Genomic DNA, 16,422 nt, shown 5'->3' with positions numbered 1-16,422 from the left:
TTTATATGCCACCAATACCAACACTTCAGGTATACATCACTGCTGCTGAAATGGAAATTTTTTTTAAATATTTATTTTTTTATTTTATTTCTAACAGCAGCACTTGATATATATCATTCGCTTGAGTGTAAAAACACTCCACACAGACCCATAAGGAAAAACGACAAAATATTCGAAATACCAAAACAATTAGAAGAAAGAAATATATTAAATAGAATATCAACAATAGAAATCTAAACATAAACAGAAAATCAGTAGTGCTTGCAACTGTTCCCTAGCATTCCATAGATGTTGCCAGTAACTGCAGGACAAACACCCAGATGTTCAGCATTCATTGGGGAGTCCTCCCACTCAAGACACAGTTTGTATCGGGAAAGATCTTAAATCTATGGAGGTGAGCGGCAAGGTAGTCGTGTCCGGTTTCCAACCTGAAGGCAACAACCGTCTCGGGTGATTTCATTCAGAATATCCCTCCAGACCACCAATTTTTTCATTTAAATTATTTTCATGACTCTTAATTATCTCGTGTTTTTAATTATTCTATTTATAGAAGCGTAAGGAATTTCTCTTCTGGGAGCTCTGTAAAATAGCAGTTCCTTTTAAACAAGAAGATCTGCCATCTCGTTTCCGTAGATATTACAGTGAGAAGGAACCCACTGTAACACAATATTCTTTTTTAAGGACAAAAGTAGCCCAAAATTCTCTTTGCAACTTTTAATTCCGAGAGAGTCTAAAAAATCAACAGCCTGGATTGCCGAGATGGAGTCGACAAATATAACGACATTCTCTATGTAATCCATTCTTGATAATTCTTGTCGAGAAGTAGTTCACCACTTCCACATCGAAAGGAGTGGTCCCAAACTCAAATCAAATTGTAATAGATCAGAAAAAAATACCCAGATGGAAAATTGTAGAAACATGGTATTTAACTTGATAATGGAACTGGTTTACCATTAGGATGTGAACAGTGTCACCAAAGTTGCCCACATTAAATAGATATACCAAAACAGTCTTTTGTAACTGAATTAATTATTTAAGACTACTTCTGTACTAATAAAATTGTAAATAATGTTGAACTGAAGTAGAATAAAATTTGGGTAAAGTGTTACATAAGGTGATTATAAAATAATTTTGCTGAATATTTTTTGATGCTCTTTTAACTATACCCCATGGTGTAAGGTATTTATTCCTACATGGCATAATTTTAGAGAAAATGTTTTGAAAGAGGCATTATAAGATATAGATTGATGTTTATAACTATTATCCAGATCTCAGTGTCACAGTTTCAGTGACAAAATGGCAAAACCTATTTTTTTTCATTGAAATGTGGTATCCACATGAAAAATTTCAGTGTGTTTAGCTTGAAAAATGGTAGAGAGAGAGAGAGATGGAAATTTCGCGACAGATTGCATTAGTCTTTGCTAACTAATATTTATTTTTATTTTAGGCAGAGAAAAAGGGAGCAACAGCAGCTGAATATGGTTTGATATTCGGAGTTTATCATATTACAATTGTTCTTACTGCTCCTTTGATAGGAAAATTGGTAATAGAAAATTATGAATAATTGTCTAAATCTTGATACTCTAATAGCTTTTTTATTGTTTAGATCTCCATTTTCAATAATGTTTGTGCAATTTCAATAAAAGCATTTCAGCTTAGATTTCTTAAAAATTACAATAATTCTGAAATAAACACATATTTAAGAGGGGCTTATAAATCAAAGACACTGTTTTGATCCTTTTCGATCTTGTCATTTATAATTGAAGTAGTAAATGTAAGTTGTAGGAATTTAGAGTTTAAAAACTCACTTTATCATTTACAGTTCTGAATACGAAGACATTGCATGAAAAGTTACATCTGTAATACATTCATTCATCCCAACTCGGAAGTTCGAGACTTTTTCCGCGTAATGATTATGCTCAGTGTTTAAATGAGTTAGGAAAAGTAAGCACGTAATTTCTCTTTAGTTGTTAAATTTGTTTCGAAAACTGAAAAGGCTCGTTTTTTTTTGCTGTCCGTTTACGTAAACACGCATTTCATGCAGTGTCTTGACTTAAAAACTCATTGACGTTGTATAGTAACGACATACAGGGTGTCACTAATTATTCGGTAAACGTTAAAAATATAATTCTTATGTGATAGGCATAAATGCGGCTTCCAAGAGTTCCCTTTTTTAATTATTTCTTTTCGTTAGATGGCTCAACAAGTAGTAAACCTATTAATCAAGGAAAAACAATTAGAAATTCCGTCCTATTTTTTAGAAATCTTTGAACGGATGAAAACTACATTAAGATATCTTTGACGTAGCCACAATTACATGTCTTAAACGAAGGACGAATTATTTTGCACATCAAAAACGAGACGGAAATAAAAAGCGATTGAAGTGACTTACATCACCATCTGTTGGAAAATTGTTAACCCTCATGTCAGAAGGTCAGAAATCAACACAATTTTGAGGTTAACTCAAGAATTAATGAACAAAATCTAATGAAATTTTGTATGCAGCTACACCCGAACGTGCCTAAAATTATAATAACTAAAGCACAAGCATTAAAACAATTTGGTCCAGATCTAATGTTGTGAAATCGCACTTGTGGAGTGTTTATTTTGCATGCAGCTCTTCTAATGACTTCTCAAGCTGTTTATTTTAATACATGAAATATAAGGGTGAATAAATTCGATTCTTTAATTAATACCCGTTTTTATCCCTTGGAGGTGTCTGAGTGAATGGTGGCTAACTCTTTTAAGAGCTTCTCAGACAAGATCTGGCCTCTGTATCCTCTAAATATATTCAGCTTCGATAACTTGTTTTTCATCTACAAAAATGAAATTATTCTCTCTAAAAACTTATCCCAGCTCTCCAGAGACTGACGTGAACCTTCTCAGTGGACTCTCTTTTCTGACTCTGAACTTTGATTCTTTACGCGTTCATAAATGAAGAGAACCCTCTTGAAAGTGGGCTGTCCCCACTGGTCTTTCAGGGAGGTACCTACACTTTTCCTTTTTGTTATCATTATTTTTGCCATACTTTCATATATTTCCATAAAAAGTTTCACTTGATTTGTTACATAATTTCATGGGTTAGAATGTGTTCCTTAACTTTTGAGTATGAGTGTATAAATAATAAATTGTTTTAAACTTTTTGGCCACAGTAATGTAAAAAGTTGAAAATTTTAGGTATACTTTAGTAATTGTTCCACATCTATTGTAAATATGTCAAAAACAAACACTACATTGGGTATCGTCTATACAAAATATACAAAAAACCTAAAGTAAATAATAAAATAAAATAAATAAATAAGTAAATGAAACATCATGAATGACTTTAGATCTAATAATAGGATTTGCCTCATTCCTAAGGGTTCAGGTGGGTGACCTCAAACATGCCATTTCGTTTAAAAACGTTTTTCAGTGAATGTGAAAAACGTGAATGTGAAAATCCGATCATTAGATCAAAAGTTACTCAGGGTGTTTATTATTTTTTTTTTTGCGCACTGTTCATTTTTTGATATTGCTTTAGGTTGGACCCCTTACTCCAAAATTTATTTTAAATACTGGATTCTTTGTATTAGGAATAACGAGCATTCTTTTTGGGTGAGTATCATTACATTCTACTAAAAAAATGCACAATATTAAACTTTTAACGTAAAAGTTTAAATTTAAATACATAATTACTTAAAATTCTAAATTAGAATAAGAGTTAATGGAACAAGAGAAAAGACATATATTTTTTCATGAGTCGACAAAATCTTTTTGAGGGAAGAGAATGTAGGGTGGAGCGAAATAAAAAGTTTTCGATAACTGAAAAGCACCACCTCCCAAAAGTTGTATATGGACTAGCATATCATTCGTGAACTTTTTCAGAATTTTTATGCACCATCTTCATCATGAATAACAGATGCATATTTCGCCTTTGTTATTCCACTAAGCTATTGAAGAGTCTTTATTTTATTCTATTTTATCCCTCGTTGAACAGCCTACCCAATTTCGGGTTTATGACTACTAATGTTCAACTTCGTAGCCTTGTAATTTTGAACCTCATTGGAAGGCGAACGCTCTATCCCCTGAGTCATCGCTGCTCAAAGTTGATTAATTGATATATATATATATATATATATATATATATATATATATATATATATATATATATATATATATATATATATATATATATATATATATATATATATATATATATATATATATATATATATATATATATATATATATATATATAGGCTCATATATATATATATGAGAATAATACCACCTTTAGCCCTCAAAACTGCTAGCACCCGCCGTGGCATTGATTCCACAAGGTGCTGATAGGTAGTCTGAGGTATCTGGTACCAAGCGCTCACCAACTAGTCTTGCAATTCCCTCACATTGCGAGGGGGTAGCGTGGCAACACGAATTTGGTTTTCCGAGTAGGACCGCAAATGCTCTATTTGATTAAGGTCAGGTGAATTTGGGGATCAAGACATGACTTGAAAGTCACTGGAATGTTCCTCGACGATTCGACCCTTATGACATGGTGCATTATCCTGTTGGCAAACACTATCCCCCGCAGAAAAAAACTGTTGCCATGAATGGGTGAACCTGGTCTGCAACTATGTTGAAGTAGCTTACAGACGTCAGGGATTGTTCTATGATGATTATGGGTCCTAATGTGCCTCATGAAAACATTGTTCCTGGGCGAGGAACCATGAAAACCTGGGCGAGCCCATTGTTATAGATGGTGGGTGGTCATAATGTAATGGCTCTTCGTTCGGTATATATATATATATATATATATATATATATATATATAATTTCTAAATTATATGTGTATATATGTATAATTTTTTTACTATTACAACAGCATAATAAGTTAAGATTTTATGTTATTCTAAAGTTAAAGCTCTCCGCTTCGGAAAAAAAATTAATCTAAGAGTAGACGGACAATGATGTCTAGAACCCAAGATTTATATGTGATCAATTTTATTTTCAAAAATATATATGAATTTGATGTTTGTATCTTAGAGTTCTGGATTTCGTGAAGAAAAGTGGCGAATTTATTGCTTTAGCCTTCGTTGTAAGGACGTGCGAAGGTGTAGCTGCTTCTTGTATTAGAATAGCAGCCGGAACAATAGTTGCTTCACAGTTTCAAGAAAATGTTGGAGCAACATATGTGAGTAAAATATATGTCTGTACAAAAAATACAGTACTTAATATATACAATTGTTATAGAATAAGTTAAGTAGTAGTAGTAGTACTGTATTTATTTCGGACTAAAGATGCACAATGGACTGCTGGCGATAGTCTGAGAATAATCAGAAGATATGCTATAAAAAAATACAGTACTAAATATTATATACAATTGTTATAGATTAAGTTGAGTAGTAGTAGTACTTTATTTATATCGGACTAGAGATGCACAATGAGCTGTTGGCGATAGTCTGAGAATAATCCTAAGATATACCATCACAGTTTTAATCCTCTGCAGAAGGAATGGTTCTCTCGCCTTGGTATAGTTCGTTCACCAGGAGTTGGCATTTAACTCCTCCTACATCGCATGATATCCGACGATACTACTTCGCTATTTTAGGGAGAAGGATGTGAACCATCCTGAACAAGGTTGCTATTTGGCGATTGTATGATAAAAGTATTTGTTTCACAATCTTTATGTGTATATTTTTAACATTAAATATTTCATAAATTTGATGATATTTCTCTCTTTTGAGTGAATAGTTTGCCCTTTTTGAAACATTTTGCTGGTAAAACAGCCGTTTTTAATTTTAAAATATGTTTAATTAGATAGAGTAACGAAAGGTAGTATAATAGAATTCACTGTTTGCGTTTGGCACGCTTTAAGGGTTGTCTCAATTTCAAGAGCGGAGATGTTTCTCCTCTTACTCCCACTCTAAAATGAACTCAGCGTCCGAGGAGGTGGAGTCTAATGTCAACACTTGATGAACGAACGATAGATCTACAGAATGTGGCATATGTGCGATATTATCTTCATTCCTCATATAGACAGGCATTAATCGGCGAAATTCGAAGCAAAAGTTATTTCCCGATTAAAACTTTATTCTGATTAAAACTTCATTCGTTTCAAAAATATATAAATAGGAAGTGACAGTAGGAGAATAGAAACAGATGTGAAACGTCTAGAAAGTCTGGAAAATGGGTGCCTGCTTTGCGTGTTTTTTATATATTTTTGAAGCGAATGAAGTTAGGTAATATCTTACCGTTTCAGTTTCTTGCTATTATTTATTTAACAAACGTTATTATTTTCAAATTTTTATTTTTCATCTTTAGTATTTAACTAAGCTGGACAAAAGTTAAGAATATTTTGATCGAAGTTTGATAATTTTTACTAGACAATTCATAAGTTAAAAATTAAATAATACTTTGAAGTACTTTTTATGCGGATAAACACATGTAATATAGTTGAATTCGAATATCTAAATTTTGAAATTAAAACTAGTGGAATGTACAATATTATTTTGTTACAGAGTTACGAAATGACTTTTTATGAATCAGTAAGAATGAACTAATATGCATATACTTTGCACCTTTGTTCATCACCCTTTTAACTTTTGAACAATTAGTTGGATTCCGTTAAGTGTTATCTCAAAGAATTCATTTAACAGTCAAGTGTAACCGTGGCGGCTTATTTTGACAAAACATACTTCTTCTGAAGGGGCGAAAAAATTATTTTTCATCCTCCCAAAAATAATCCCCTGAAACCAAATTTCACAAAATTCTGACAATCAAGCAGGGCTAAAAAGAAGAATAAACGCCATAAAAAATGGAATTTCGCTAATTTTCTGCATTGTTAGAAACAGATTTACATATTGCTGCCCTTTTAAGTAATTAATTTCGTAAACTCGAACAGCAAAGTAAATAAGACCTTAAATTTAAAACAAGTAAATAAAAAACAATTATTTATTGGGTAAATTTGTCAACCTACGAGGATTAGTAAGCCTGACCTCGGGTTAGTAAAATAAAGAAAAAGTGGTTTACGATAATCATTTTTACGACATTCATAACCTTATCAATCCACGCTATGTAGTAAATCTGATCCCAGATTAATGAAATAAATTAATCCTCAAATAAAAACTGAGAAAACTGGCTATATAGGCGGAGTGATTTTGCCTTAGCATAACATTCTAATACCGTAATTGTGATATACTCACAAAATTTAATGCCATTTCATCATCATTCCATTATTAATGTTTAAAGAAGGGAATTCTTTATAGGCTGATTCGAATGACGTGGAGTAGATATTGCGATATACTCACAAAATGGAATGCCATTTCATCATCATTCCATTATTAATGATTAAAGAAGGGAATTCCTTATAGGCTGATTCGAATGACGTGGAGTAGATATTGCGATATACTCACGAAATGGAATGCAATTTCATCATCATTCCATTATTAATTCTTAATTTATTTTTAAGAACCTTTTTTATTTATCAAATGATATGAAATATTAGATTTTTGTTTTAAAAAAAAATTGAAATTTCGGAATATTTAAAAACTTGAGTATCTTACAGTTCAAAACGTTTCTCATCATTAGCAAACTAATTAATAAAAATTATTTATTTTATCTAAATAGTTATTTATTTTATCTAAACTGATAGACGCCACATATCTACCAGTTTTTATGTTTGAAAACTCTCTAAAACAAAAGCGCTTCTAAATTTCACAAATTAATGATCAAAGAAGAGATTCAACTTTTTTCTTTATAGGCTGATTTCGAATGAGGTAGAGTAGATATTGCGATATATTCACAAAATGGAATACCATTTCATCACCATTCCATTATCAATTCTTAATTTATTTTTAAGAACTTTTTTTTATTAATGAAATGACAATTATCGAATTAAAAACTAGATTTTTCATTTAAAAAAAATTGAAATTTTAAAATATATAAAAACTTGTGTACCTTACAATTCAAAACTTTTCTCATCATTAACAAACTAATTCATAAAAACTATTTATTTTATCTAAATTCCTCAATATGTTATGTTTTTGTCTTACAGCTGAGGGTTTATAACTTTTTATGAAAGAAATATTATAATTTAACAACTCAATCAAAATATGCGAAGAGAACTGTACAAATTAAAATAGCATTATAGTAACAAAACATTAAACCATTGTATATAAACCAGTGGTTAAACTATAAAAACAAGCTTTTTAAAGTTTCATCAACCCCTATTTTTGGGGTGGTAAATCAAAATTTGATGAGAAAGAGGTATGTTTCTTCAGAAAAAGTGCATTTTTTGGTCAAAATAAGCATATTTTGTCATGGTTAGAGTTAACTGTTATACATAATTTAAGAGTTATCTTTGAGATATTGTTATAACACTTTAAAGCTATAACATTTTACTGTTATAAAATTTTCAAAAGTATTAAGAGTGATACCAAGACACCCCATATCATACACATATCTATTAAATGTAAATGAATAAACGTACGAGAGTGGCTGAAAATGCTCGATTATATTGCCAACAATTTTAACTTTTTTCCTTTCAGAGCATCTTTGCTAGAAAAAATACTTTTTTGTTTCTGTTACAGGCTATTTTAGAAATGTGTCTTGGTGTAGCAAATATTTTAGGACCTGTGTTGGGAGGTGCTCTATACGAGGTAAGACTAGTTTTTATTACCTTTTTAAAAGACATTTGATGAGTTCTAATAAAAAGAAAATTAAGTTAACATGCTAGAAATTGTTGTCGTCTATTTACTAAACGGAATTGAATTTAATATTTGTGACAATATTACAAGTAAAAGTTACAAATGAATAGATGGCATCCTCTGCAGACTGAGTACAATTTAATGGTTTTGATGTAATAATTAATTTCTTGTTTGTAATAACCAAATATAAATTGAAATATCATTAGTGAATTATTCTAAAAACAACAAAAGATAATAGCTTTGAATGTTATAAAATCTATGCCAAAAATTATATATTTTAAATCTATACAAACTGTCTCAATAATATAGCTATAGCTTAAATGGAAGAAAGGCACATTATAGAAATCGAGAATTGTATAACAATCCACGAGGATTAATTAGATGCAAAGATATAGTTTGGGAGTGGTGGATTGTTTGTCTGGCCACCATGCTCACCCGATTTAAAAAGTTTTTATTTCTTTCAATGGACAGATCTCGCAAAGCAGTTTATCTACGCAGTTAGCTCATGGAGTTTGCAATGGATCTCGTGATGACAGAACTAATATATTCTTCTTATATCTTTTTAATACAAAGTAAAAATTAGATACTTATTAAGATTTTGGGATAAAGTGAAGTTGATTTTTTGGATTAAGATTTTTTGTTGTATTACAATACGAGAAAGCATCAATACAAACAGCCAAAGTTCTCTTAAGTGAAATGTTTTCTTAGCACTTTCAGAAACGCAATTTTAAAGAATCATTTCAATTATTTATTATTACAGCTATTTATTATTGAAGCTATTTATTATTACAGCTAATTGTTATTACAGCTATTTATTATTACAGCTATTATAATTGGCTACTTATTATTATTTTACTACAGCTATTTATTATTACAGCTATTTATTATTGCAGCTATTTATTATTACAGCTAATTGTTATTACAGCTATTTATTATTACAGCTAATTGTTATTACAGCTATTTATTATTACAGCTATTGGCTACTTATTATTATTTTACTACAGCTATTTATTATTATTGCTATTATTATGATTACAGCTACTTATTATTAGCTATTCATTATTCAACTTCATATTGTTGCAGCTGTTTCAAAAAATTAAAGTATAAAATGTGTTATAAAAATTGCCAGTGCAGTTAAAATTTTGTAGGTCTTCCGTTGACATATTTTTCACATTTAAATTATTTCAAGCTTTGTACCATGATTCAGATACAGTCGGACTTCCATTTAACGAATTTCTCTATTTTGCAAATTTATTCGAGGAACCAAGAACATTTTGGAACTTCCAATCTATTTAACGAAATTTTCTTTGAGATCCACTTTCCCTATTTCTCAAAATATTTCAGAACATTTCAAACTTGTTAACACATTTTATGGGGGAAATGACCTTGAATTGATTTTCGAAGCCACTTTCAGAGAAAGCAGTAAAATCCCTTTTTGATTGTATTTCAAACGAACAGACCGTATTAACTGATTTTATCAGTAGCAATTAAGCTTAAGAGCTCATGGGGTAATGTATGATTAAAATTACTTTGCAGTTATGATTTTATACAGCAAATAAATGCAACCTTAATTTCATGCACAAATTTAGCTTTCATTAGTTAAAAATATATGTAGCGTGATAGTGTAGCACCGGATAATGTTTTGCTCTATTCTTGCTTTCCATGCAGATTTCTTTTATGGTTAAGATTTATAAAATAAATAGTAGATACTAGTTTACAAGGTAAAGGTGTATCAATTGCTACTTTAATTATATCTAGCGTGTATAAATTTAAAACCTGTTTTGTGTTGTTTAAGTATTTCAAAAGGTGAGTTTCTATTTTACGCATTTTCCATATAACGAACTTATTATCGGAATTTAGCGACTTCGTTAAATAGAGGTCAGACTGTATTAAATTTTTAGCACTCTCACTTAAATTTACAGGATTGATAGGTGGAGCAAACATGTAATTTCTTTCTTGATAATATAGCTATTTCATTTTTTGAGTATCTGTTTGAAATTAGATATGGCATATTTTAATTTATTACTTAATATTTTTATTTTATGCGTTATTGTTAAATTTATTTCGTTAATGTTTCTTTTTTTTATAGCTTGGGGGTTTCCAATTACCCTTTTTTTGTATTGGAACTGTGATTTTAATCGATGCAGTTGTTATAATGTTTCTTCTTCCCGAAGCAGGTAATTAAAATAAAATTTATTTTAGAATATTGTGGTAAGAGTCACAATGTCAACCTTCATGTATGAAAAATTACCCCAACATAGAATCGAGTTAACATGCCTTAAATAAAAGTGAATTAGAATTGTATTTTTGTAGTGGTAGACAGTACTCTCCCACCAGAATTATTTGTCTGTGATAGAATTCTATGATTGGATACCACTTGTTGATTCATTGCTGCTTTGCGAGAAACCGGGAGAGTTGTAATAAGTTCACCGTACTTTCAAATGCTGATCGTTAGAGCTGTATTAAGTTCACAGTCATGGTCACTCCTGTGTTTCCATTAGCAGTAGCAAGTCAACTGTTCAATGTGGACCATCCATTGAAGTAGGCGTTTTCAAATCGAAGTGGGAGTTTCTGTCTAGGAAGGCGTGTTCAAATCACGTCCGAAAGTCCCCAATGTGGGGAGAGAAGTCAGAGACAATGCCGATTTTCAACTGTGAAAAGGTACCCCATTATAGAATCTAGTTAACATGTCTCATATACTAGTGAGTTGGAATTGTATTTTTTTGCAGTGGTAGACACACTACTAGGACATGACGATATAAGAAATTTTATATCGTGATGCATCGTCAGTTTTGCATCGCGATATAGTATTTTTGAAATTCATTGACTTGTAAGGCGCAGAAAGTCGGATTTCTATCAAAACTTGATACTCAGATTTATTTAAATCAATTTATGAATTTGATGTATATGTTTCGCTTAAGAAAGATATTAATGTTATATTTTCTAAAAATGATCGCGCAAATAACGTAATAAGATTTCTTAGTTTAAAAATAAATAATAAAAAATAAATAAAATTGAAATTTACCTAACAATATAGAAATAAAATTTAAAAAATAAGTTCGTTAAAAATTATTTGTATGCTTAAAACAAAGTGCTAAATTAATTGAACAAAAAAAACACTTTTAAAACAACGCTATTTTTTATCATTATTATTTCACATAAATAACAAAGTTAAATTGAATAATTACCGAATTCTAAACGAAAAAACAAAGTAAGGTTTAATTTCTTAAAAATAAAAACAAAAGAATTATGATATTCGATAATATATTCAACTGACAATATTGAAAGAAAATTAAAAAACACGATTGTACTCTTTAATAAAACGAATTGCTAAATGATTTTAAAAAAAGAAGCCGCAATCGCAAACATTACTAATTTTTTTGAATAAACAAAGTTGATTGACTTATGTCCAAATCCAAAAGAGGAAAAATAAGTTTTGTTATAATTTTATTTATAAAAATGAAAACAACTAAAGATTTATAAATTTAAAATCAGTAATAAAAACCCATTAAATTATTATTTTTTCCAAAAAGTTTTAAATAATTTAAAATAAAGTAAAAAATAGCCTAACAAATTTAATTACTTTTTAATTTAATTCTTTATGGGCACCTTAATTTAGATTTCCGTTTGTAATAAATTCAATAATGTAAAATAATACTTAAGCATATATTATCAAGATTAATTTTCACATTTAAAAATAAAAAAGAAAGTTTTGTTTAAAAAAAATAGTCTACATAAAAAAAAATAGTCAGAAAATAATCTACAAGAAACGATATCAAGTCGCGACAAAGAAGAAAAAAAAACTAAGAGGTGCGGAAACGAACATGCGAGATTACGATATATGTTCTCAAAACTGATTTTGATTCTACCGCTCATCAATCAAGGCCGTTTCAGTATAACGATACGTACATCGTCTTCCCCAGCGCGAGTTACGTCGGAACGTAAGAGATCCTTGCGTGTCCTGCATCGCTATATCGTATATCGCTATATCGTTCGTCTTCTTTACTCGACGGCTTAAATCAGATATCTGATGCATCGCTTGGAACGAAAGTCGCTGTATCGGCCTGCCGATACAGGCGTTAAATCGATATGTCGCGATATATCGATTTATAGCCCAGTTCTACACACTACATTACTTTATTTTACCACTTTAATGCTACTCTAGAGTAGCACTGAAGTGGTTCTTCCCCTAGGCGAACTTGAACCACCATTTTACTGAAGGATGCAAGGGGAGGCTAAAACTAGACTATCTAGACAAGTGAGACATTGTTTCTTATAAATTGTATTTCACCGAATACATAACCAAGTTGATAGACTAATAGTTGCTTCTAATTCATAAGGGATTATTGTGAGGCCGGGATAGCCTGGTCGATAGGGCGCTGAGCCCATGTCCGAGAGTTCGTGGGTTCGAAACCCGTCTGCCGAAGACTCCCCGTGTATTAAATGGTGACTGAGTACTGGGGGTACTGCATTGGAGATCACAGTAAAACTCAATAATATCAGAATAACAATATAAACAATAAAGCTGTATAGTATCACCTGATAATTAAAATTTTACATAGAATCTTATAATGCTTCTAATAAATTGGCCAGGGACTGTAAATTTAAAAACATTTAAAATTTAAGAAATAAAAATACATTTAACAATAAATAAATGCTATACATATAAAATAGTAGATCTTGAAAAATTTCAAAATTTTTGTATGCCTGTCAGTTATGGTACTCTTAAAAATACATACCTAATGAAACTTTTACACACATGAAATCATCATAAAAAGTATTAAAGAGAGACAAAAATGCTGAAAATAGCCAAGTTTTCATTTCAATTTATTAAAAAACAATAAACTAGCAATATATCTATTACTGAATAATTCTCTTATTTATCCCGAGAGACAAAACAAAACAGTAGCGAAGCGAAATACTAAAAATTATGTGGGAATGAATTTCAAAAGATACTTTACTTGCTTGAATTTCTTTAAATATTTGAAGTTGATCTCATGTAAGAGTTATAAAGTTCGATGTCGCTCTTACGTTTTTCGTTCACATTGCATAATGATTGGGCTAATTTTATTTTGAATAAAAATAAATTTGACTAGGGGATTAAAAAGAATAAATTAACTTAGTTTCATAAATTCTCATTCCTATAACTCAATTCAGTCAGAAACATTTGAATTTTACCAAATATAAATGTTTTTTTCCCTTTCATTATTTGAAGCTGATCTCAAGTTAAGAGTTATACAGGTCGATGTCGTTCTTACGTTTGTCGCTCACATTGCATAATGATTGGGCTAATTTTATTTTGAATAAAAATAAATTTGACTAGGGGATTAAAAAGAATAAATTAACTTAGTTTCATAAATTCTCATTCCTATAACTCAATTCAGTCAGAAACATTTGAATTTTACCAAATATAAATGTTTTTTTCCCTTTCATTATTTGAAGCTGATCTCAAGTTAAGAGTTATACAGGTCGATGTCGTTCTTACGTTTGTCGCTCACATTGCATAATGATTGGGCTAATTTTATTTTGAATAAAAATAAATTTGACTAGGGGATTAAAAAGAATAAATTAACTTAGTTTCATAAATTCTCATTCCTATAACTCAATTCAGTCAGAAACATTTGAATTTTACCAAATATAAATGTTTTTTTCCCTTTCATTATTTGAAGCTGATCTCAAGTTAAGAGTTATACAGGTCGATGTCGTTCTTACGTTTGTCGCTCACATTGCATAATGATTGGGCTAATTTTATTTTGAATAAAAATAAATTTGACTAGGGGATTAAAAAGAATAAATTAACTTAGTTTCATAAATTCTCATTCCTATAACTCAATTCAGTCAGAAACATTTGAATTTTACCAAATATAAATGTTTTTTTCCCTTTCATTATTTGAAGCTGATCTCAAGTTAAGAGTTATACAGGTCGATGTCGTTCTTACGTTTGTCGCTCACATTGCATAATGATTGGGCTAATTTTATTTTGAATAAAAATAAATTTGACTAGGGGATTAAAAAGAATAAATTAACTTAGTTTCATAAATTCTCATTCCTATAACTCAATTCAGTCAGAAACATTTGAATTTTACCAAATATAAATGTTTTTTTCCCTTTCATTATTTGAAGCTGATCTCAAGTTAAGAGTTATACAGGTCGATGTCGTTCTTACGTTTGTCGCTCACATTGCATAATGATTGGGCTAATTTTATTTTGAATAAAAATAAATTTGACTAGGGGATTAAAAAGAATAAATTAAGTTAGTTTCATAAATTCTCATTCCTATAACTCGATTCAGTCAGAAACATTTGAATTTTACCAAATATAAATGTTTTTTTCCCTTTCATTATTTGAAGCTGATCTCAAGTTAAGAGTTATACAGGTCGATGTCGTTCTTACGTTTGTCGCTCACATTGCATAATGATTGGGCTAATTTTATTTTGAATAAAAATAAATTTGACTAGGGGATTAAAAAGAATAAATTAAGTTAGTTTCATAAATTCTCATTCCTATAACTCGATTCAGTCAGAAACATTTGAATTTTACCAAATATAAATGTTTTTTTCCCTTTCATTATTTGAAGCTGATCTCAAGTTAAGAGTTATACAGGTCGATGTCGTTCTTACGTTTGTCGCTCACATTGCATAATGATTGGGCTAATTTTATTTTGAATAAAAATAAATTTGACTAGGGGATTAAAAAGAATAAATTAAGTTAGTTTCATAAATTCTCATTCCTATAACTCGATTCAGTCAGAAACATTTGAATTTTACCAAATATAAATGTTTTTTTCCCTTTCATTATTTGAAGCTGATCTCAAGTTAAGAGTTATACAGGTCGATGTCGTTCTTACGTTTGTCGCTCACATTGCATAATGATTGGGCTAATTTTATTTTGAATAAAAATAAATTTGACTAGGGGATTAAAAAGAATAAATTAACTTAGTTTCATAAATTCTCATTCCTATAACTCAATTCAGTCAGTAACATTTGAATTTTATCAAACCTAATTGTTTAGTTCACTTTACTACCGTTTATACACGCCATCCGGCATCTCTCGCGATATTTGTCAAAATTTATGGGGGCGTTTCATTGTATTTCTGTATGAAAATTTACTTGTTGGGTCGGGTACTAATTTAAGGGTTAAAAATACATGCCCGATCGATATTGTCCAATCCAATGGCCTTTAGCGATCCGCTCTCATGTTTGGTATTTTCTTAAAAGAAAAAAAAACATGATCTTTGACTTCTTTATAGTTCAGGTAACATATTTTAATAAAAATAACAGCTTGCAGTATAATTGGGATCAACTACAGCCAAAAGGAAAATTTTCAACGAAGAGAGCAAGTCGTAAAGGCCTCTGGATTGTTAATTAGCTACCCAATCTTAATACCCCGGGCCAACATAATTGTAAAGTAATAATTTCAAGTAATTAAGTCTCAGAAAAAATATATTAACCATCGGTGATCTATTATTCTCATTATTCCTTCTGATGTTTTTTCGGGGATGAAGAGGGAATAACATTCGCACACACGTGACCTCAAAGTAAGTGCCATTCAACGCGTCTAAATCTATATCAAAAAGTTTTGCATGCTTTCAAGACTTTATTTTACATTTGGTGCCATTTCTTCTTTTTATGGGGGACTCAAATTATTATTATTATTTTTTAGTATGATTGATCGAAGGCAAAAATAAAACTGAACTGGTGTAAGTCGATTATCTCTAGAACTACTGAAAGATATGTAC

At 30.2% G+C, this 16,422-nt stretch overlaps 1 protein-coding gene across 6 annotated transcripts in view; it reads left to right on the top strand.

Moving 5' to 3' along the window:
• The window catches only part of LOC107455839 (MFS-type transporter SLC18B1), a 57,576-nt gene that overhangs the window by 10,572 nt on the left and 30,582 nt on the right, over positions 1–16,422 (top strand). For 3 of the 6 annotated variants that reach the window (XM_016073552.3, XM_016073553.3, XM_016073551.3), the window contains exons 3-7: positions 1,448–1,543; positions 3,521–3,594; positions 5,023–5,170; positions 8,568–8,636; positions 10,774–10,861. In XM_016073552.3, the coding sequence (XP_015929038.1) occupies positions 1,448–1,543; positions 3,521–3,594; positions 5,023–5,170; positions 8,568–8,636; positions 10,774–10,861 (475 nt within the window). The remainder of the gene's footprint in view (positions 1–1,447; positions 1,544–3,520; positions 3,595–5,022; positions 5,171–8,567; positions 8,637–10,773; positions 10,862–16,422) is intronic. The other 3 variants (XM_043044665.2, XM_043044670.3, XM_043044666.2) reach the window with 1 other exon arrangement.

The sequence above is a fragment of the Parasteatoda tepidariorum genome, chromosome 11, assembly GCF_982258835.1.
Source record: "Parasteatoda tepidariorum strain Cologne lab strain chromosome 11, Ptep-v5.0, whole genome shotgun sequence".
Classification (NCBI taxonomy): Eukaryota; Metazoa; Arthropoda; class Arachnida; order Araneae; family Theridiidae; genus Parasteatoda; species Parasteatoda tepidariorum.
This window is presented reverse-complemented; position numbering and strand designations above follow the sequence as displayed.